General features: G+C 35.4%; 1 protein-coding gene across 1 annotated transcript in view; it reads right to left on the bottom strand.

The window, feature by feature from the left end:
* METTL15 (methyltransferase like 15) overlaps positions 1 to 25,239 on the bottom strand; it is a 188,632-nt gene that overhangs the window by 39,889 nt on the left and 123,504 nt on the right. Inside the window, exon 4 of the mRNA XM_047071890.1 lies at positions 131 to 322. Within this exon, the coding sequence (XP_046927846.1) occupies positions 131 to 322 (192 nt within the window). The remainder of the gene's footprint in view (positions 1 to 130; positions 323 to 25,239) is intronic.

The following is a 25,239-nucleotide window of genomic DNA, read 5'->3' as shown; positions in this document are numbered from 1 at the left end:
TATTATGTATGGATAGTGTTAGGTGTGGGCGTGTGATGGGAATTCTGCAGTCTTAAAAGGAAATTAAATTCAGGGTGTTTTTGCAAAATTGATTTCTTGTTGTGAGGAGAAATGCTTTATCAATACTCACCTGCCACCATCCATTCTCATGTCCAAGGGGCCGTCCTTCCGAAGGGAAAAACCTCTTTCAGGAGCATCAAGTTGCATGGAGGAACACCCAAGATCCAAAAGAACTCCATCCAAAGTCCCTGGCTGCACTCCAGCTTTCATTAATAAGGCTTCTGCCTGGCTGAACTGGCCTAGCATAGCTCGGATCTGTTTACTGTGAATAAACCCAGGAGATGGGAGAAAAGACTTCTGTTATATTAAATTCTTAAGGTCTATGATCAATGAAACGAAGTGTATCCTATTATTAGCTTATTTAACCAATATATATTTACACCAACCACATGTTTAGTACTACATAAAGACATTTGGAAATGGAAACTTTACATCCTTGGTTTCAACACCAGAGGTGATTTAATGTAATTTTAGTTTTGCTAATAAATGTAATTTATTGTATACCTATGTGAAGGTATACAATAAGTCATTGAATTTGCAAAATCCCTTTGTCAGATCAGGTCATTCACTTTTTTCTTAAAAAAAATAAATCTTAAATCTATAGGTTAGGAAAAAAAGCACATATCATTTATCAAAAGAATAAATTTAGGGATAACAAATGCTGATGAGGATGTGGAGAAAAGGGAACTGTGCACTGTTGGTGGGAATGTAAATTAGTGCAGCTACTATGGAAAACAATGCAGAAGTTCCTCAAAAAATTAAAAATAGAATTACCATAGGATCCAGCAATTCCACTTCTGTAAATATATCAAAAGGAAATGAAAACATTCTGTTCAAGAGATATGTGCACCCCTGTTTTCATAGCAGCATTATTTACAATAGCCAGAACATGCAAACAACTTAAGTGTCCACCAAAAGATGAATAAAGAAGCTGCATACACACACACACACACACACACACACACACACACACACACACACAGGAATATTATTCAGCCATAAAAGAGGAAGGAAGTCCTGTCATTTGTGACAGCATATATGGACCTTAAGGGCATTATGTTAAGTAAAATAAATCAGACAGAGAAAGACAAATACTGTATGATCTCACATGTGAAATCTTAAAAAATGAGAGAGAGAAAAAAGCCAAACTGATTTAAAAAAAAAAAAAAAAAGGCAGATCAGATTTGTGATTACCAGAGGTAGGAGATGGGGAAAAAGAGAATTTGATGAAGGTGGTTAAAAGGTAGAAATGTCCAGATAAATACAGTGAATACATATGATGGATGTTAACTAAACTTATCGTGGTAATCATTTGACAATATATGTTGGTCAAATCATTCCACTGTGCACCTTAAACTTAATACAGTGCTATATGCATTACTATCTCCAATTTTAGTATACGTGCTGCCGAAGCGAGCACTGCATTACTATCTCAATAAAACTGGAAAAAATAAATTTTTGAGTAAGCCAATTTAATTACAACAAATAATAAAGTAGAGATCACAGAAAAAAGATATGTCAAACATCTTCAAGCCAAGCATTTTAGCTTTCTCCATATTTTTCCCATAATTTAGGATAGGGGTACTGTGTAGCTGCATACTTGAAGCATGAAACTATGCTTAAAATAAATACCTTCTTGCAGAAGCATGTTTTAGCTTTCAGCAGGGATTTTGAAGTCAATGGAGCATTCAAAATCAATAGACAGGCAAGAAGTTGGGATCACCTTGCAGCTATACTAATTCTCCTTCCTACACAAAGTGAGATGCTGCCTGCAGGGTTCTTCGGAAGCCTTAGGGCAACTGGTATGCATTTTGGATGGGGAATGAGAAGAGAAAAAAAATGGCAACTCTCCCAAGACCTCATTCCCTCCATCTACAGGTGGATAGGGTGAATTTGGATTTCAACAGTGTTGGGGAATTCGTATTTATGATGTTTACTTATGTGTTATGTTTAAGGAGAATTTCACTGCTCATTGGTAATTTTTTCCCAAATTCGAATGGAGAAAGTGATTCTCAGATTCACTCCCCAAAAATTCATTGAATATCTGCTATCTCTCAGGCATTATGTTAATTGAAGGTATATAAAAATTAATAAAGCATGGTTTTCTGAGCTTTGAAATGAGAGGAAGAAATGTACAAATGAATAGTCTGTGAAACAACCTGATGGGGGCTAATCGTAGAAAGATGGATTGTTATGTCTGTCTTTGGAAAATATAAAATGAATGTTAATACTAATACTGGGAACACAAAAAATAGAATCATGGGATTGAAAAGCAACTCACAAATCACTTATTCCAATTATTTAACTGATGTTTGAATCTCTTCCCTCTCCACTATCACAGTTGAATGGGCTGGGTGGGGGGGGCAGTTATTTTTTAGCCACCTCCCGTTCACCCCATTGGTGAGGGAAGGATTCCCATTCTAGGATTATGGACATTCATTGCTTGAAATATGGCACCTGACCACTGGACAGATGAGATTGACAGTTTATTAATCACACACACTTACAGCCCAGGGGAGGAGGGCAACATGTGCCCTGCATGGCTACAAGGGGGTTGTACTCACAGACAGAATGGGCAGGCAGAGGCTGTAGGATGTAGGTTTTATACTAACAAAAGAGCAGGTGGCCCTTCATTCCCATGAAAGTGATTGTCTTGTCTGAGTAATTCCATGGGCAGGGAACTGAAACCTGCTTTTCAATGATAAGCAGATGTTGTTAACAAGGGTCATTTGGCTCAGGGACTTTATCTGTGGGAGTACAGTGAGGAGGACAATTTTTGGTTGGTCCACTGGAGGATCTCCTAGTTTTCCTCAGATGTCAAGAACACATAATATTGGGATTTAATTTTAAGGCCTTACACCACAATCCCCTGGTCCGTGTTTGAACAGTGCCAATAATAAGAACTCACTACTGTTTTCTTAGTTATTTTTTAGTTGATAGCTGTTTCCTCACTATTTCTACAATTTTTCCTCTTGGTGTCAGTCTATGTAAAACAACTGAAAACTCACAACCATGGAAGCCTTTTACATTTCTTCTGTTGGTCATTGTAAGGGATATTTGTTGGCTACCTCTTAGTTGCCAATCTCTGTTTCAACAGGACCTCAAAATTTCAGCCATGTATTTTGGAAGAGACTCATTATATCTATGATGGTGTATGTGTCAACTTGGCTAGGCTACAGTACCCAGTTATTTAATCAGACAATAATCAAGGTGTTGCTGTGCAGGTAGTTTGTAGATGTGGTTAATAATCAGTTCACTTTGGGGGAGCCTGGGTGGCTCAGTTGCTCAAGTGACCAAATCTTAATATCATCCCACATGGTGACCACTCAGGTGTGAGACTGAGCCCTGCGGCAGGCTCTGCACACAGGGTGAAACCTGCTTGGGATTCTCTCCCTCTTCCTCTGCCCCTCCCCCGCTTGCACACATGCACTCTCTCTCAAAATAAATATACTTGCACATACAATTTATATATAAAAATATATTTTATGTATAGTCTATAAATTATAATATATATCAATATATAATACAATATATGTAAGTGTGTGTGTGTGTGTGTGTGTGTGCGCGCACGCGTGTGTGTATGTGGGTATCTTTTGCTGATTCTATTTCTCCTGAGAATCTTGACAGACGTAGTATCTTAGCTCAAGATGTAGATTTGTGGGGGCGCCTGGGTGGCTCAGCTGCTTAAGCATCCAACTCTTGGTTTTGGCTCAGGTCATGATCTCACAGTTCGTAAGTCTGAGCCCTGTGTCAGGTTCAGCACTGACAGTATGGAGCCTGCTAGGGATTCTCTGTCTCTACCCCTCCTCTGTGTGCTCTCTCTCTCTCAAAAATAAATAAATAAACTTTAAAAAAAAGATGTAGATTTGTGATTAGCCATCCTAATTTACATACCATCTCCAAGCCTATATAATTTGTTCAGAGACTGGCATATGTCACAATTCTAGCCGGTGAGATATAAGAGATATTTCCTAGGGATTTAGAAAAAGAAAATTACTCTTTCTTTCAATGAACTATATAGGAAGAAAAAGGTTTTTCAGACTCTCACTTGACATGAAAGAAGCACACTGCCTGGACTGTTGCCAGCAAATATCCTGACCCAAAGAAAGGAGAGAGTAACCATTTTTGGCCAAAACAGCCACTAGATTGAGCCTCAAATAAAATCCCCAACTTGTCTTAGAACTTTTGAGTTACATAAACCCATAAGTTGTTTGTTATTGAAGCCAGTTAGAAATGCTTTTTCTCTTACTATGGCAGACAAACATCATAACTATTGTAACTATCATGCTCCTTTAAGTCTTCTTTCCTCCAAACCATACTCTTGTTTCTTCTGCTATATTCTCCATTAAAAAAGAAAATCTATCATGCTAGACGCTCTTTTCTGAATGTGTTCCAGTTTGCCTATGCCCCTTGATCTAAATTCTATAATGATCAGCATGGAATAAAGTCAATTCTGGCCTTTTCTTACTGTAGTTACTATATTAACGCAACTTGATATCAAAATAATTTTAGAATTGATTTCACACCATTGCCTTATGGTACCTAATACCCTTCAGTTTTTTTTCCTGTACACAGTTGCTAAGCTTCCTCCATCACCGTGTTTGTATAGCTTTGTTTTGTCAAATGTTGCGGATCTAAGTATAATTTCTGCCCTACACATTCTCTACAACCCTTTAGGATCCAGGTATTACCTTTAACCACAGAATCTTCTTTATATTTCAGCAAAACCTCCAACAAATCACTCCTTCCCAGTCTTAATTCCTTAGTATTACAGCTATTATCCTGCTTGAAGCTAACATACTTGTAAAATAACAAGTAACATCTTATAAGGAGTGTTTGCATTCTTGGGTGCCCTCAAACATAATTGTTTAACACACAGTACTCATACAGTTTTATGCCTGACTATTAGTAAATAATAAAAATGCAATCCTTGTGGTACAAAACTCAGTGTAAAACACAAGTATGAAAAATGTCACATGGGAACAAAAGTAACCACATGGCAATAGCACAAAGTAAATCATGTGGCAGATCATTAAGGCAGAGTTTTCTGATGCTGAAATCAGTTATATGTTTCCAGAATTATATCGTTCTCACAGTCAAAAAACCATCCACAATGTTTACTGACCAATCTGTCGAATGAAAACTCAGCCTTAACTTCAGACCCCGGGGCATTATTTCATATATACAATTATGTTCAGGCTAATTTTCCTGGACAGGCACATTCCATGCCCCCTTTTCTCTTTCTTCCTCCCTTCCTTCAAATTTTAATTTTCAGTATTTTTTGCATATGTATTTCACAAGGATTATAAAACAAGTAACAGAAAGTGTGAATTGGCCAGGGAGGATCATGATGGTCACAAAAAATAGAGGCAAACCAGGACATTTAGCCATAATTAAAAATGCACAATTTGTTCAAATTGTCATCATCGTGTGTCATCACCTTAGGCTCCCCAGGATGTAAGCAGAATACTACTGTGACTCAAAACACATCCTACGTGAGAATGGTTCTGCAACCCAAGCCCAGGAAAAGCCAAAGTGCTTAGCAGTAGAGTGTCAACAATACCTTGGTTGCTGGAAGCCATTTATGAGGTTCTCTGTGATAATCTTGATTCTAACAAGTCATCTGCACTTTGAGTACAAGTGATGGGTCTGTTTATTATAAAGGACTAAGGTGCACTGGGATATACTGTGGTGGTGATATAAGAGTAGTTACAACTCACTGTGTATTTGATTTAGGATTGAATGTGGCACATCATCACTCCTCTAACTGCACATGAAGTCTAATAATAAGGGTTTAAGGATGTTAGAGATGAATTACTCTACAAATTATAAAAGTGGATCCAACTCACAGGGTTGAACACCTTGGAGTTAACATGAATACCTATCCATCTTGGTATTAAAACCCCAAAACTCCAATGGTTTATAAAATGCTTGATACAAAAGAGGTACTTTGGCTGCCCAGGGATATATAATATTCAGTTTCATGGAGAGAAGACTTATTTGTGTAGAATCAGGCAACACAATTTAAAACATATGTTTATGTTCAGAAGTCTGAACATAAATGTTCAAAAAACACTGAATTTGGAGACTAACTCTGAGACAGGCTAGGGAAGAAAACCATCACTATTATACTTTTCCTCATAGGATTTAACACTCTTCCACCTTCACCAATAATACTAAATAAATGCTTTAAGTCATTATATGCCTCTAGTCTCAAGTACAGTAATGAACTTTTCCATAATAAACAAATATAGAAACATACACAACTGACAAAAACAAAAAATGGTCCATGAAAATGATTAATGACAGTCTTGATTCTTTCTGAATCACTTAACTTTTGCTGTGTGGCAAACTACCCCAAATCTTACTAGCCTAAAACAACAATTATTTATCAGCTCATATTCTGTGCATCAACAATTTAGGTTAGGCTCAACTGGGTGATTCTTTTGATAGTGGGTGACTGAGGCTTAGTTGGTCTCATTTCGCCTCAATTACATGTTGGGAAGTTGGCTGGGGTAAACCATGTGTCTCTACCATGTAGCCAGCTAGCCCAACCTTCAACACAGAGTGGCCAAGTTCCAAAAATAGCAAGGTAGGACAACCCCAATACAGAAGTACTTTTTAAGTTTCTGATTATGCCAATGGGATTTTCTAATATCCCATTGGCCAAAGGAAGCCCACAGCTCAATTCAGGTTCAAAGGCTATAAAATCAGATTCACCTCTTGATAAAAATAGTAAAGATACATTACAAGGGAGTATGTAGAGAAAAGAGAGGGATTACAGTGGGCATTTTTGCAAACAATGTACCACTTTCTTTGTATTTAGGAGTGAATTTGAAAGTAGGAAGGAGAAAAAAAATTCCCTCTAGATTCTCTTCTACGGAGTTAGAATTTATATTACAGAGTAGCTTCCTCTACAGGCATCACAAGAAATACGCAGTGGTGAGTGGTGGTGTTTGATGTTAGAATGCAGAGGAAGACTAAGGTGCTAGGTTCTGGTACCAGAAATACAACTCTGGGCAGAGACCAACAAGGAGTCTGCCATATGGGTGTGGCAAGAGCTAATACGTGATCATCTGGGAGGGGGTAGCATGAGGTAGTAGGGGGCCTGCAAGAGAGCAATGTATTGGGAATTAGTTGTGTTCACATCAAGTAAATGTGGCAGCAAATAGGCGGGCTCTAACTGTTGGCCAGACTTTTCCTAAAAAAACAAGTCGTGTAGGAACAAGTGTAAAGGAATTGAGGTGCTAAACAGGAATAAGGGAAGAGATTCAGGCATAAGACAATAAGCTTAGACACGTAATTAGAACCAGCCCAGTCACTAAAACTAAGGCATCAAATCAGGAGTAGTAGTAAAGGCAACTTGATGCTATCACTTAGGCTACAGACTAGGCCATCTTCAATCCATTACCGGAGCCCTGTGGTGAAAAATGAGGGTACACTGAACTAGCAGATGGATATGCAGAAAACTCTAATCATACGAACTAGAGTGACAAGCAGAGCAATGGAAAGCAGAAGAGAACTAACATGTCTTAAGAAGCTGCCAGGAACAGTACCCAGACACTTCAAGTTTGTTTCACTGAACTTAAAGTGAACTGAATTCAGGGTTCACTTCATCATAAACCTGAATCATTCATTTTGTGTGTACACTTGGAGACATACCTAGGTGATAACATTCCATAAGAGGATAAGAGCAAAATACAAATAGCTTTTTTTTTTTTTTTTTTACTGTGGCTCCAGGTCCTTCTTACATTAGCGTCAACATTATTTCATATGAATCCCAATGTACTGCCTATTTTCCAGTCATTAAATTTAATTGATCTGTAGGCAAAAAGCAGGGCCCCTGGCTGCTTTTACCATGTCCTTAGGCCTCCCAAATAGGAATTCAGAGTGAGCCAAAGCAGTGGATGAAACATGTAGTTAATTTGAGCAATGGTAAGAACAAACATCCAGAGTGCTTTCTGTGTGCCAGACCCTATGCTTTATACTTATCAAATCATTTCAGCTCCTGCTAACCTTATGATGTAGGTGACACTATGGCCTGCAATCTGCAGATGAAGAAACAAGTTCAGAGGTGAAGTTATTTATCCAAGTCATACGACTAGTAAGTGGCAGAATTAGAATGCAAACTCAGGCTGGTCTGGCTACTGAGTCTCTGTTCGCAACCACTATACTGTGATACCTTTCAACTTTCTATTTACTTAGTACCATTTCAGATCTCTTACTTCTTACCATTATGACCCTGTCATGATCCACAAATCTGCCTAGTTTGTCTGATTTTTTTATTAAAATACTTTAATTGTTTTTAATGTTTGCCATCTCTTCATAGTTATAGGTCTTCAGATTCAGCACTCAACAAATATTTGCTGAATAAGGATTATCTATTAGGTGCTGGACACAGGAATATAAAAATGAAAGAGAGCACATAATATAGATAGGTATATGCACAAACTCACTAAATTACAGAGGAGGTGGTTTATTTCTTCTTAAAACAACAGTGGCAGAGTGGAATGGGGACACTGCAGCATAAGGTTTATGTTTAAATCTTGGCTCTGCTACTTATTAAACCCTGTGGTATTGGACAAGTTATTTAATTTCTCTCCATTTCAGTTCCTAATATCTCATGCTATTTAAATTTTCCCCTTTTAAGTTTTTTTTTTTTTTTTTTGAGGTTGGGAGGAGAGAGAGGGAGAGAGAGAGAGAGAGAGAGCGAGAGAGAGCAAGCAGGGGAGGGGCAGAGAAAGAGGTAAACAGTGAATCCTAAGCAGGCTCTGTGCTGAGAGCATAGAGTCTGACACGGGGCTTGAACCCATGAACTGTGAGATCACGGCCTGAGCTGAAACCAAGAGTCGGATGCTTAACTGACTGAGCCAACCAGGCGCCCCAAGTTTCCCCCCTTTAACTCAACTTAGTATGGAAGAAATATCTCAATAAGTTCTGGACTCAGACTGAATCAGACCATTAGCTTTCTAATTCTTTAATTATTTTTGAATCTGACTATGTTAGGTATTGTTAATCTTGACTCCAGCAAGATCTGCACTTGGAATACAAGTTATGGGTCTGCTCTATTACAAAAAACTGTGGTGCACTGGTATGTACTGAGGCTGGTGATGTAAGAGCATTTGATTTGTGTATTTAAGATCGGATATATAACTTCATCCTTCTTCTAGCTGCATACTGTCTAATGATTCTGGAGCCAGATTCCTCATTTGCACTATGTGAACAACACAGCAGTACCAATGTCATGGAGCTTTTGTGAAGAGTATATTAATTAATGTACATGAGAACACCTACTAAGATGCCCTAGGCATAGAAAAGCCCTCAAGAAATGTTACTTCTCTTCCTCTGCTCCACGTTGTTTTATTCCCTTAGATACTCTTCTTACAAGTTGGTCACTATGCTGCCAATCAAGAGCTGGGAGCATTGGCAAGGATTTCCTTCAAGCCCACCAAATGCAGGGCATACTGGCTGTGACCCTTTGACTACAAAGATTTTTCTCTCCAACCTCTTTGATGTGCCACTATTATTTCTCTTTCCACTTCACCATGACCGTTTTAGTTTGAGAACTTGTTCACTTTTCTTTTGAGTTTTTATTTAAATTCCATTTAGTCAACGTACAGGGTAACATTAGTTTCAGGTGTACAATATAGTGATTCAACAATTCCATGCAACAACTGGTGCTCATCACAAGGGCACTCCTTAATCCCCATCACCTATTTTTTTTGCCCATCACCTATTTAACCCATCCCCCCTCCCCATCCACCTCCCCTCTGGTAAACATCAGTCTGCTCTCTATAGTTAAGAGTCTGTTTCTTGGTTTGCCTCTCTCTCCCTCCCTCTCTCTCTCTCTTTCCCCTTTGCTCATTTGTTTTCTTTCTTAAATCCCAAATATGAGTGAAATAATATGGTACCTATCTCTGACTGACCCATTTCACCCAGTATAACACTCTCTAGCTCCATCCATGTCATTGCAAATGGCAAAATGTCATTCTTTTTTCATGGCTGAGTAATATTCCATTATATATTGGAATTATATATTGCATTATATGTCACACCCTCTTTATCCATTCATCAGTCAACTGGCACTTGGGCTGCCTCCATAATTTGGCTATTGCAGATAATGCTGTTACAAACATCAGGGTACATGTATCCTTTTGAAACAGTATTTTTGTATTCCTTGGGTAAATACCTAGTAGTGCAATTGCTCTATTGTAGGGTAGTTCTATTTTTTTACTTTTCAAGAAACTTCTATACTGTTTTCCAGAGTGGCTGAGCCAGTATGCATCCCCACCAACAGGGCAAGAGGGCTCCCTTCTCTCCTTTTCCTCACCAACACCCGGTGTCTTTTGTGTTGTTGATTCCAGCTATTCTGACAGGTATGAGGTGATATCTCACCACACTTCTGATTTGCATTTCTCTGATGATAAGTGATGTTGATAACTGTTAACTTTTTGATATGTTTATGTTTACCATACCGCATAGAGCTCTTTGCAGACACATATATATGTAATCTAAGATATTTTGATTTTCATATTAATTATGATCACTTTTAAATATTATTAAAAGATGCCCTTGCTCAAAGAATAGTTTCATATACCGCAGAGATAGAATGAAAAAAACATTATTTTTGCTTTGCATAATTTGTTCAAAATCTTCGATAGCATTATATTTACTGACCATTGTATTTCCTTTCAGGAAATACTTGTTAAAAACTGATCTAGCCATTCATTCAAACTCATAATGTACATTTTAGAATAATACACATTTTAGAAATGATAAAATGTAATTGTTATTTGTATCTCTTATGAAATTTTTCAACATTTATTCACTGGAGTAATCTCCCCTGTTCTGGAATAATAGCTTGGCAGGCCTCATAACTTTTCCACTCACTAATCTGTTACAGTCCTATAGCTATTGTGAGTTGTAAACATAGCAAGGTTAGAAATTAGACTGTCCAGTGCTCGGCTACAAAAACAAACAACAAATGAATATTTACTGAGCAACTATTAAATATCAATCATTGTTCTAAGCACCTATGATATAAGTAAATAAAACATAAAATCCCATGACTGCAGAGCTTACAATCCAGAAGATAATCCAATCAATATATTTGAAAACATCTATTTCTGTCTATAGCAGTTAACTTGATCAGAACAACCCTTTCATTGAAAAAACCTAGGAAAGTTGGAGAATTACAATTATCTGTTCGAAGGGATCAGACAGCTACAAAAGCAGCTAAGACTTGAGGAGATAAATGGGTAGTGCAAACAAGTGAGCCTGACATTCAAGGCCTTTGTTTATTTGCAAGTAGAATCTGAGAGGCTATGAAACTGAGGAGAACTTTTGGGAACCTTATAGGATGAGGGAGACAAAGATTGAGCTTAGAGTCTATTAAGTGGATATGGCCAGGAAATAGCGCTAAAATTTTAGATGGGACCCAAAAGGGCTAAAACCCGTGGAAAGGTAGACCAAAAATAAGTCACACAAAGATAGCAATACAGTTTCAAATCAGTTCAATACACACTGCCATAAGATGATATGGTCTTAGATGAATTGCCCACCAGAAGCAACAGTAAATAATATCTGGAGGAAGATACATTTCAGACTCTCAAAACAGCTCCATGAGTTTTCAAAAACAATGTATGAAATCAAATAAAAAACTACTAGATAGACCAAGAGATAAAGCCCAAATACCTTAAGGAATAGATAATAGAAACAGACATACAGAATATAGAATAAAGTCCTTAGAATGAACTTTAAGATAACTAATATGCTCAAGAAAAGAAAGGATAAATTAAGTAATTTCAACCCAAAAATGCTTCTATAGACAATAGTAAAATGAAAATCAGAGCAAATGGAAAACAGATAAACACAAGAATTAAAATTAAGAATTCAATAGGTAAGTTTAGAAAATAGACCATGAAAGTACTACTGACATAGAAGATAGTTTAGTGGAAAGTATTAAGACTGAAAAAGGCAGAGGAAATGATTTGAAAAATACAGAACAGAGCATAAGAGACATGTAACATGGTAATGAAATCTAACACATGTATAACTGGAATTCCAAAGGAGAAGAGAGAGGAAATGAGGCAAAAAAACAATGTTTATAATGATATAATGACCAAGAGACTCCAAAATGATTCAAGGTTTCAAGCCACAGATTCAAAAAGCATAATAAAGTCTAAAGAGAATAAATACATAAACAAACAAAACCAAAAGGAAACAAAACCAACAGTGGGACCTTCATAGTAGAATTTGTGAAGACAAGGGAAATTAAAATATTAAGAACAAAGAAAAATGATATATTGCATTCACAGGAGCAATAATCAGAACTGAAGTAATGAAAGCCAAGAGACTGGTAAATTTTTTTTCAGAAGTGAAAGGGAAATAAAAATATTTTCAGATAAAGAAAATTGAGATAATTCACCACTAGCAGACCCATACTAAAAGACATACTAAAAATAGTTTTCTTCAGGCAGAAGGAAAGTAATCTCAAGTTGAAAGAAAGAAAATACATGATGGAATGAAGATCACTGGAATGTGTAACATATTGGTAAATCTGGATGAATACTGACTGTATAAGACAATAATAATTTCTTGTGCCTTTTATATATGTAAAGTTAAAGCACAAGAGGCAAGCGTGTGATAAATGTAGTTAACGAGTTTAAAATTCTTGCAATTCCAGTGTCCAGAAAGAGATTAAAGTACTAATTTACGTGAGATTTTTAATAGCAAATTATGCATATTGTGATCTCCAGAGTAACCTTAAAAAGAATAATAATGTATAATGTATGAGCAACCAGAGAGAGAAACAGAAAAACAACAAGAAAAGAAGACGATAAAGGAGTTTAAAAAAAAAAAAAAAAAAAGGAACAAAGAATAGGTTAGGCAAGCAGAAAACAAACAGGAAAATAGTATACAGATTTAAACTCAAATATAACAGTAATTATATTAAATACTCTTAGGTTAAATATTCAAATTCAAAGACTAAGATTTTTAAAATCTATATGCTGCTTATAAATAACAACTTAACTCTTGGAGACAGAAAAGTAAAAAAGTAAGGGGGAAAATGTCATACATAATCATCATGGTAGTTTTTTAAATATCACTCTTAGTAAATATAGAATAAGCAGACATATAGAAGACTCCAAATACATAATTATCAACTTTGATATAACTGAAATGTGAAAACACCCCACTGTAAAACTACACAATATACATAGTTTTAAAGGTATACTGAATATGTACAAAATGGACTATATGCCAGACTATAAGACTAGTTTCATCAAATTTCAAAGAACTGATACTATACAGAATGTGTCTTCTAAACATAGTGGAACTTAATTGGAAATCAATAATAGGAAAATAGCTAGAAAGTCCCCAAATGTTTAGAAGTTTAGTGATACACTTCTAAATAATACAGAAAGAATGGAAATTAGTAAATATTTTTAAACAATGATAAAAAGTACAGCATAACTTAACATCCAATGAAAATGTAACACATCAAAACTTATATTTTTAAAATTATATTTGAAAAAAAATTCACATACTTGAATGTTCATGTTTAAAAAGGCTGAAAAACAATGATCTATGCATTCATTTTTATAAGTTAAACAACAGCAATTTAAATTCCTAAAAAGAGGTAGGAAATTCTATAGAGCAAAAACAAATTATAGAAATAGAAAAAGAACATACAATCAAAAGAATTAAACAAAAACCAAAAATTTCTTCCTTGAAAATACTAAGGAACTTGTTTAACCCCTTATAAAGATGATGATGAAGTGAGAAGAGAGACATTACTAATATAAGGAATGAAAAAGAACATGTCATTACAGATTCTACAGACATTAAAAATGTAATAGGAGGACACTGTTAGCAACTTCGTGAAAATAAATTAGAAACTTATAAGAAATAAAAAATTTCCCAGAAAAATCCTACATATAAAACTGACCTAAGAAAAAATGTAAACTAGTCCTAAAACATTAAGATATTAAATCTATAATTATAAAACCTCACACAAAGGAAACAGGCATAGATGGCTTTATTATGAATTCTTCTAACATTTATACAACACCAATATTATGTAAACAAACAAACAAACAAAATCAGTAGTAGTATATAAGCTCTTCCAGAGAATAGAGAAAGAGGAAATCTCTTTCAACTCAATTTACAAGGTCAGAATAACCCTGATATAAAATTCAACAAAGATATTACAAAAAAGAAAAACTAAAGACCAATCTCTCTCATGGACAAAATAAAAAATAACAAAATTAACAAAATATGAGCATACCAAATCCAACTACACACATATGAGATGATAGATATCACTAGGTTGACATCCAAGTGGCAAGACCCATGAAGCAGTTGACCACACTGTACTGAAGCTAAGGAGAGAAGTCAGGGCTGGGCAGATGGCTTCTGCAATTGTCTCAGAATAGTAAGCACTTAAATTTTTACTAAATGAATATATAACAGGACTTTAAAGTGGAAGACTTCTTCTGGTCTCAGTTTCAGGCCTGTATTTTCAGGAGATGGATACTTGATACTAAAAGAAATATCAAATAAAAATGTAATTTTCCCAAATATTTGGTCTAGAGAAGGCTTCATTATACTTGGGCCCCTCATAGGGATGTTATAAATACTTTAATAGTATAAAAAAGATTAGAAAAGGAATAAAAGACTTCTAATAAGGAAATTTTCTTGCTAAAAACTGCTTTCTTATTTTAGCATTTCATTTACTCTTTTGACATGGTATTCAAACACTGAACTCTGATTCTATGTAATGCTCACATAAAAACACCAACATAATTGGACTGTACTATTCCAGTGTTTGCTGATCACTTCTTCCTAGATTGCTATAGAACTTACTGATGATTCATTTGGTGCTCAGTACATGCTACTTTGTAACATTATTGTGTGCATCCTGCTTCATCTGCAATAAGAACCTAAATTTCTTAAGGGTCACATGGACTAGGTCATATACTCTTTTGTATCACTCAAAAATTTGTAAGTGTATAATAAACTTTTTTTTTTTACAATAAAGGTGGTGATTATGTTGAGAAGCGAGAACATTTAGTATAACTCATTTCTTTTTTTAAGTCATACTTAAATGTGATCAACTACTAAAAAAGAGATGTAAGATACAAAGTATACTTATACAGGCTTTGGAGAGGAAGCGTAGTTATACAGTGCTTATCCCGTAAGTAGTTAACTAAATACAATTGTTATATGGGCATAAGTTTTAGACACTTATTTTTCACATGTCTGAGAGTTATAAGTTTTATAGAACTAACCTGTAACCACAATCAATTTAGATTATTTTAAGTTTTTGTTCACAATATCTTGCCACCTACATACAATATCAAAGGAAAGAACACTAGCATGTTCTATTACGAAAAAAATAAAATTCACAATTCATACCAACTATAGCCAGAGAATTAAAGATAAATTTAATTCACTCAATAAAAAAGAAAACTTTGAAGAGCTTTACTTTGAAAGATAGTATTACAGTCACAATACCATTTAAACAAAATTTCTTTTTGGAGTATTCTTTTTCCTCATCTGGGGCACTTAAAAAGTCCCAGAAATAAATGTATTTTTTTTCATATGCAGAAAAATTTATCTACAGTCCGGTTTTCTCTGGGCAATAATTATATAGTAATTAAAAAATAGTCTTTAAACTGCTCCTTCTATGATTTCTAATATGTCTCTGGCTTTTGCATGCTGGTTAACGTCGCTCCCTTCATACTACCCTCACATCCAATTTTCTAAAAAGTAATGTGATAATTGGAATAAAAAGTATCCATTTCTCGGAGGTTTCACTTTCTAAAATTTATACCCTGTGAAGTAGGTTAGATGAATTCAGCCTCTAAATAATCACTGTGCATATACACTGCCAAAATATACCACTGATTCTATCAGTTATTCAGGGAATTCTATCACAATTTAAACATCAATAGTTTTGAATGCTTGGCATTGTTGATGCAGGATGCTTGGATGATGGCCTGAATCAAATCTGAAGGGGCCAGATGATTTAATCTAGACATCTCTAATTAAGGATGAATATAACAATCATCTGGAGAGTGTTTACAAATTATGGATTTTTTTTTTTTTTACCAACCTAAAGAATCAACATCAAGACAAGCATGCTATATTTTGGGGATTTTCCTGAGGTATTCTCACTTACAGCCCTCTTTAAGGTGCAACAGTTAGATTCAGACACAAAGAAAAAAAAACTTTAGGCATGTTTATAAAGACCATGAGGAATGGTAAATTCTTGAGGCTGATAATAGCTTTTATAAAGTATGTACAACAAGCATGAAGCAAATGAGTGAGAAAAATTAAATGCTTACTATTATACTAAAGAATGATGGTTGTCACATAGACAAAGGACAGCAGCTGTTAGGAACCTGAGGCTTAGGAAGTAGGTGTGTATGTCACTCCTTGCAGAGAGAAGAGAGAAATTCCACTTAACTTGTGGTAAGCAATAAAGTCACCTACACAGAGGAAGTGGTATGGGGGCACGTGCTAACCTGCCTTCATGTATCAACTGGCCCTAACTCTAGTCAATCTGAAATTTCCAATTCCTACCCTAGTAGCCTTTGATGGAAGGACTCTAAGACGGCACCTTGAGTTCAGTTTAAATAAATAAATAAAAATCACTAAATACAACCAAGTATTTTAAAATGAAGGAAAAAAATCTATCATGGAAGTCAGCAGTGTTTTTCATTTTTTTAATGTCTATTTATTTGTTTTGACAGAGAGAGAGAGGGAGGGAGGGAGAGTGAGACAGAGAGAGACAGAGAGACAGAGAGAGACAGAGAGAGATAGAGAGAGAGAGAATCCAAGCAGGATCTACACTGTGAACACAAAGCTCAATGCAGGGCTCGAATTCATGAACCGTGAGATCATGACCTGAGCTTAAATCAAGAGTCAGATGCTTAACCGACTGAGCCACCCAGGTGCCCCAAAGCAGTGTTTTTCAAATGGTAGTCATTAGTTCAAAATTCAGACCATGAAGTCTGAGGTTTTAATGTTTAAATTAATGCACATTTTTTATCTATTCTATATCTGTGTTCATTTTAATATAATGTTTAATTATAAAACCATGTTTAACTTAACAAGTTGATGCCCTAAAAGCCATATCATGTTTTTCCTGTAGTCTTGAATACTCACTGGGCAACACTGCTGACAACTACTGGCATATTAAAATGTGTATCCAGAGAAAATAAAATAAAATGATGCATCCTGAGAAGACGAAGAAAGCATGCAAACTTTTGTCCTGTTGGTGGTTCTCATTAGCTTAGAAACTTAGTGTGGTCATTACATAATATAGCAAGAAGATTATGGCAAATAGTTAATGGTTTTAGTCTAAGGAAAAGAAAATATAACCTTTCTGGCCTCTTTAAGAAAGTTCATTAAAACTTAAAATTGATAGTGGGAAATTTTAGTAAATTTTCATTGCTTTTTTAAGTTCAGTGGGAGTAAGAAAAATTCATTCCCTCTGTGAATGCAAATTAAGTCACTGGGTGTGTGTCAGAAGGAAATTTCTTTTAGCCATACTATTTTCCAGTGACCTCTCTCTGAAAAAAGGTTTCTGTACTTTTCAGTTGCTGAGTTTTAGTCCTGTAACTACTATATATAATTTCTCATTTTAAAAGAATATTCAAGGGTATATTAGTAGCAGATAATCTCCCAAACCAAGCATGGATTTAGTTCATATATATCTTGAGTGCTGTTATTTTGCAAAAGGGTGCCTGGGTGATTAGATTCAAACCTGGAAATGCAATGTAAGAAATAATCTCCAGGATCTATTTTTTTTTTTTTTTTGGTCAGATTAATGTTGCCTAATTCCAACACTTTTCTGGTCTACAAGATTTTACTTCCTGCATTATTAACTTAAAATACATTAAACACATTACATGAAAGATTTTTAAATGCAGTCCAGTGTGCTAAAGTTTGTGTTTCTAGTCCATTTAATAATGTTAATAAACATATAGTGTCCAAATAATTAGAAGGATTTTAAGGAGTTGACTACAATGCCGATTAAGTAGATTTCATCATTCAAAGATTATTATTAGGTTTAGGTATAAAATATATTTTCAACCACTCAATACATTTCTATATATGACATATAAATTCAATTATTCTAAAATCTGGAGGCTAACTGTGGCTTTAGGTACATCATAATAATACCAGCTTCTGGCCATAATAGATTAAATCAATTTTGAAATGTTAATATCCTTCTATGCACAGATAAATGCTTTTGAGATTTTTAAGGAAATCAGTCTGCTAGCATTTTCTGAATACTTCTTTGTGTCAGGTATTATGTTAGATACTAAGGTAACAAAGGTAACACCTGGTCCCTAGTCTCCAAGATCTCACAGTAAATAATAGTACAAAGCTTTATTATTTACCAAATGTTTTAACTTAGATGATTACATTTGGAGCTTCATCACAATCCTAGAAGTTATATAATATAAATACTTTTATCTTTAACTTATAGTTATTGAAACGTGGGCTTAGAGAATATTTTTCTCATGTATCTTTGTATAAGATTATCTAGCACACTAACAGGGAGCATAGTGGATCCTCAATAAATATTTGATAATGAGTGATGCGCTCAAGGTCACATAGCTAGTACCAGTAACACTAAGAATTAAACTCAGGTCAAGTTAATTCTAAGACCAAGAGGTCAAAGTATTACTATAGATAGTTTTGAGAGGTTGATTCAGGGCATCTGTTTGTACATCTCTCTGATGTAACTGATTCAACTTCTTAATATAGTAATTCTTGAGCTATGTATACATTTTTTTTTAAGGTGGAATGGCATGCATGCCAGGAGAAAAAGTCTATTCATTGTTCTAGTTTTAGCATCCACCCTTGAGGGAGAGGAGGCAGCAAAGAAATGGAATTATAGAGCTCTAGCATCCAGGTCAGCAATATGGATGGTTAGGGCACTGGCAAGTATTATCAGACTGAAATTATCAGCCTGCTTAAAAAAACAAAACTAAACTAAAAAAAAAAAAAAAAAACTTATTGTGTGCTCAAAAACAGGAATAATCCAAATCTCAATCTTGAATCAGAATTAACCAGGTTAGCCTCAGACCAGTGTAACTAGATTTCCTGGAAGGACTAGATATCTCAACTTTCCAAAATGGAACAACAATAAAATCTGAAATAACATGGTTCTGCATTAAGTACTAAAATGAATTCACCTGAATTTTAGTGTCCGTTATTTGGGTTATTTCATTTGTGTTTGAATGAGTTTTACAATAAATTTTTATTTAAAGGCAATTTACAGGATGCGTGGGCTCTGGATGTCAAAATGCTGAGAAATGCTGTGTGTCTTTGGGAAAATCATTTCTATAGCTGGGCCTGTTTAGTTATTATAAAATACCAGGGCTAGACTTAAACAAAAAACAAAACCAAACCTCAAATATACCAGGGAAACTCATATTCAGTAATTTTTGGACAGTGAAAAATAATATTTATTGAACCCTTACTATGTGGCAGCATTGTTCTGAGTACTCTCGTTGTATTAAAGCATATAATCTTCAAACACACCTGAAGTAAGTACAACCATATTCTCCCATTTCATAGATGAGGAATCTGAGGCAGCAGAGCTCCAGAACTTCTTGAGGCTTACAGAGCCAATAAGTAGTAAACATGGGATTCCAGCCTAGGCAGTCTAGTTCTAAAGCCGGTCCTGTGCCATACTGCCTCTGTAGACAACAAGAGTTAATCGAGTGCAACAGCTCAATTGATGGCTACCTTTTACTGAGCTGTTACTATCTGCCAGACATTGAACTACCTTATGTTTGTTATTGCATCTAGTCCTTACAGAAACAATAATCTTTGAAGTAGTTGTTATTATACCTATTTCACAGGTCAGGAAACTGACTCTGAATTTAAAAATGCATGGTCACTGTCAGAGGTAGTGGCAGGCTGAGATTCTAACCTTGTTTGCTCTTTGCTTCTAATGCCTCTATGTCTTAACCAATGTGCAATATTAGGATGCTTTGTTAGAAATATGCTACTTTTGGGGCGCCTGGGTGGCGCAGTCGGTTAAGCGTCCGACTTCAGCCAGGTCACGATCTCGCGGTCCGTGAGTTCGAGCCCCGCGTCGGGCTCTGGGCTGATGGCTCAGAGCCTGGAGCCTGTTTCCGATTCTGTGTCTCCCTCTCTCTCTGCCCCTCCCCCGTTCATGCTCTGTCTCTCTCTGTCCCAAAAATAAATAAACGCTGAAAAAAAAAAAAAAAAAAAAAAAAGAAATATGCTACTTTTGGAGTTGGAACTCATCATATACATTTTGAACTTCAAAAGAGTTTTGGTGGGGTGGGTTTCAAGAGGAAAAGATGAGTTGAAAAAATTATATAACGTGAAGGGGTTACCAATTTATATAGAAGTATTTGAATTTTCTGAAGAAAAACAATCAACCCAATAAAATGTGAGGATTAAAAAGCAGATGACACATTAAAAATAATAGTAAGATGATTGTTCATTTGAGGTTTCACATTGGAGTTTGAGAGAATTAACTTTCTTTTCTCAGATTAAATGCAAGCATCTCCTTAAGTGACACAACTGAATTATTCCACAAACACAAGTTTGGCAAAGTTTTACACAGGGTTTTAAGAGCAGCTAGGTCATTAAATAAAAAACTCAAAAAATTTCCTCTTCTTAATTCTAAATGGTGGTCCCATCAGATCCAATTTGAAATGCACTGGCAGAGCTCAACATATAAGTTGATGCTTGGCTGGCTCAGGAGTCAAGGGACTTTAACACCATGTGTGGATACACAGCGCATATTTTAGTATCTTCAGGGAAAAAAAAAAAAACAAAAAACCAGACAAACTGAAGCAGGAGGAAAGCCTGTCTGTAACTGATTATATTACATTTGTACAACACGGTATTACCCCATCACTTCCAAAGAATCTACAATTGGTAGTAAACAAATGAAATGCCATGGAGTCCTCTTAAAATAAAAGCAACAGCAATAATGACAACAAACATGTAAAACTAAGCAGCTAATCAGTATCCACATCGATAGTGAGAAATAACAATAATATATAGGTAATGCTTTTCCATGAAATACTAAGCATTCTTAAGAAAATAAAACCATAAAACGTGGCTTTTGAGAAGAAACTTTTAAAAGGCTTTATACATATAATGTTAGAGTATATATAAATATAAACATTTAAATATATATTACACACCTTAGGAATATAAAGCATATGCATATTATGTATACACACATGTATATATATTTGTGTATTATATATAATTTCTTAGTTCTAAGAGGGAAAGAAATCTAATTGGTCAAAATCAGTCATAAAATTTTAACCATGTTTCTGCAAAAAACAGCAGTGCCAAAGGGTAATGCATCGCTAATGGTTTCCAGTGGAATAAATAGCTACTCTGACGTCAAAACTTTGTTACACTCCAATAACTGGCTCACTTGGGGTTTCAGGTACAGCAAGTTACATGTCAGTTTTAAATAAAGTTATAAAAATAGAATGCCTGGTGAACCATATTGTCGCTATGCAACCTGATACGTTATGATTTATATCCAATAAAATGTTAACAAAGGTGATAGATTATACCAAAATAGTATCTGGTGGTGTAGGATGCCCTGCTCCTTAAATTTCAGATTTAAAAAATACTATATTTTATTTTGTCTGGACCTAAAGTGGTACACAGCTGAGTTATTCACTGTTAGCACAGTGTCAAATTAGAAATATTTACATATCTCAAAGACAAAGTGATTCATACACTGGTAAATCTCCCTTGATAGGTATAATGATGATATTTTAACCAAGGACTTAGAGCAATAGGAACAGTGAGTCTACAGAATGCCAAAGGAAGGGCGGGGGGCTTATTATGTTAGCTCATATAGGAATATCAGTCTCCTTTCGGAAAGGATACTGCTCAAATAAATATAGGAATTCCAATCAAAATAGAGCAACTGTACAACCTTACCCTAGAACCAGACTTGGAACTGGTAAGTTGAAAACACCTGAAGGGTGTGCTCTAATTATGTATTATATTTAATACTGAAAAGATGCTAATTGAAACAGTTTATTTCAAAGCGAGTGCAAATCAGATCTTATAAGGTTGGAACAATCCATCAAACAGACCATGCACAATCAGAATGATAATAGTTTTTCTATACCAGTGTCTTGCTATGGAATGCATAGAGGATATATTTGTGTAAAGAAAGAAGAAAAAATTTCTGTTTCAGCAACAATATTTACTAATATATCAAAACAAAGCAATATTTATTTAAGTGATTGATGAAGACAATGATTTATACGAAAGAAAATATTTGAATTGTGTTATTCAATTATTATTTCTATATTAAAATAAAAAATATTTTATTCTTATAGTAGACACTTTTAGAACAGTGCCTTATCCATGAAATAACACCTAAATCTATACATAGTTATTATTTAATCTATCCGTATTTATTCTATTGCCTTGTTTTTCCTTACTTTGCATAAGAGAGGCAAGGAGCAGAAGATTTAGACACAAAAATCTCAGCTCCACTATTTACCAAATATTGACTTCAGCCAAGTTAGGGGAGCTCTATGAGTTGTCTTCCTCCATACATGCAGAAATAATAATTAAATGAACTAATGTATATAAAATCTCTAGAACAGTGCTCCTCACATGCAATATTCCAGGCACCGTTCTATGCTACTGAGAATCATCAGCAAACAAAACAAAGAATTCTGTTTCATGGAGTTGATAGTCTGGAAGGGGTACGGAATGAGAATACACATTTTAAATAAGTAAATTATATAGTTTAATAGGTAATAAGTAGCATCAAAAAATACAAAATACAATAGGAAAGAGTAAGATCAGAAGTGCTGGGTTGTGATTTTTTAAAAAAAAATTTTTTTTCAACGTTTTTTATTTATTTTTGGGACAGAGAGAGACAGAGCATGAACGGGGGAGGGGCAGAGAGAGAGGGAGACACAGAATCGGAAACAGGCTCCAGGCTCCGAGCCATCAGCCCAGAGCCCGACGCGGGGCTCGAACTCACGGACCGCGAGATCGTGACCTGGCTGATGTCGGACGCTTAACCGACTGCGCCACCCAGGCGCCCCTGGGTTGTGATTTTAATAAAGTAGTGAGGTAGGCCTCATTGAGAAGATGATGTTTGAGCAAAGACTTTAAGGAGGGAGAAGAAGAGGGAAAACATTCCAGGTAAAGGAAATATCTAATGCAATCCCTTTAATTCAGAGGCATGCTTGGTAATTTCAGGAATAGCAAGGAAGCAAGAATGACCAAAGCAAAATGATCAAGGGGCAGAGAAGTAATGAGGAGGCTATACATTGTAGGGCTTTGTAACCTACTGTAAGTTCTTCATTTTTTTGTAAAATAGCTACCATTGCAGAGCTTTGAGCGAAGGAGTGGCATAACCTGATTTTTGTTTTAAAAGGATCATTAATGTTTGCTGTGTTGAGAATACACTGAGGAGACAAGAAGATTGGGTAAGAGACTATTGCAGTGATTCATGTAAGAGATGGTAGTTAGGAATAGAGCGGTAGCAGTAGAGGTGGTGCAGTCTAGGTATTCATTTATAATATATTGTGAAGTTAAATGGAGGAGATGTAGGCTGAGAGAGGAAGGGAGAAATCAAGGATGTCTACAAGGATTTTGGCCATACCTATTGGAAGGATGAGGAAGGACATAAATAAAGCAGGTTTTGGGTGAAGATCAGGTGTTCAATTAGTCACATTAAATCTGAGGTCTCATCATATATGCAAGTAGAGATGTCAAGAAAGTATTTAGGTATACACGTCTAGAGTTCCAGAGAGAATATTGATATGAAGATAGTATTTGAGGCCATTAGACTTGGTGAGCTTACTAAGGGTGTGAAACTAGACAGAGAAGAGAACCACAGAACCCTAATACTAATACCAAATTAGGAAAGCTGATGAAATTATAATTGACAATGTATTTATGTTTAATATTTATTCATTGCAATAATAATAATTTAGATTAGGATGCTCCCCAGATACAGTATTTAGGGCTTCATGTGCATGTCTAGACTCCAAATAGGAGATAATATAGAGAGGCCCAAAGGATTGACAATTTCATTTATTCACTGCCTCTTTCATGCTTTTCTCAAGGAAGTTCTTTCTCTCTACCTTTCTGTGATATAAGTAAGCTTCTACCAGCTAAGGTGGAAGACTTCATCATTACATTCCATATAGTACTAATCTGGTTGAATAATTCAGACCTTGTAAAGTTAGGGAATTCACAAGGGAAAGGGGGAGGGGAGGTGTGCAGGGAATGAGGATCCTACCTGCCTATGAATCAAAAATAGGGCTTGGCCTGACCTTAACATACATAGACCTTAAAATATCTGTTTTGTTTAGCCACTGTTTTCTACAGCATTAGCTATCTTTGGTAATTTGTACTTATTCATTCCCAGCACATATAGAATTCACTTCACAAAGTCTCTGATTGGCTTATTACGTATTTTACAATTGTTTTGATTACCACCAATTACAGAGGCTTGTATATTAGATGGTTGATATATTATAGCTATTATTATTGATGCAAAGCATTACTACAAGTAAATCCTTAGGTGAGTAAGAAGGATTCTTTTCTCCATATACAATGCTTACACCAGGTCATATCCTTCTGTAGTCAATATTTACAACTTAAATGTTACACAAAATCTGTGAGATCATATAGCCTAACTAAGCCCTTACCATACAGATAAGGAAAGAAATTCAAAGACAGCCAGTAGTTTGTCCAAGTTCAAATAGTTAACTAGTAGAAGAACCAAAGTCTATTCAGAATTGAAGTCTACCACAAGAGACTGTGAACAGGGTATGAAAAGGAATATATTAAAGAGACTGTATTCTAGGGTATTCTAATCCTTTACATCTTTATTCTCTTAATATGCAGAACAAAATCTTGGTACACAATGATTTTTCTTGGTTCCTACAAACAATTGATCCTTGACTTGATCAATAACTAGGTGACATGTTACCACAGGATCTGAGACGACAGTGCCGTGAGGTTCGTTACCAGAGAGGATATTCTTAAGCAGGTCCTCAGTCTACACTGATTTTTGAGTAGTTGCAAACCAAAACCAAAAACAAAAACAAAAAACAAAAAACAAAAAACCATCCAGATAACCACTAATTCTATTGCTCTAAT

Source organism: Lynx rufus, unplaced genomic scaffold, assembly GCF_022079265.1.
Source record: "Lynx rufus isolate CCGP_SWC_20201006 ecotype Redwood Valley unplaced genomic scaffold, mLynRuf1.p SCAF_9, whole genome shotgun sequence".
Lineage (NCBI taxonomy): Eukaryota > Metazoa > Chordata > Mammalia > Carnivora > Felidae > Lynx > Lynx rufus.
The sequence above is the reverse complement of the archived record's forward strand: the minus strand, read 5'-3'. Positions and strand labels throughout refer to the sequence as shown.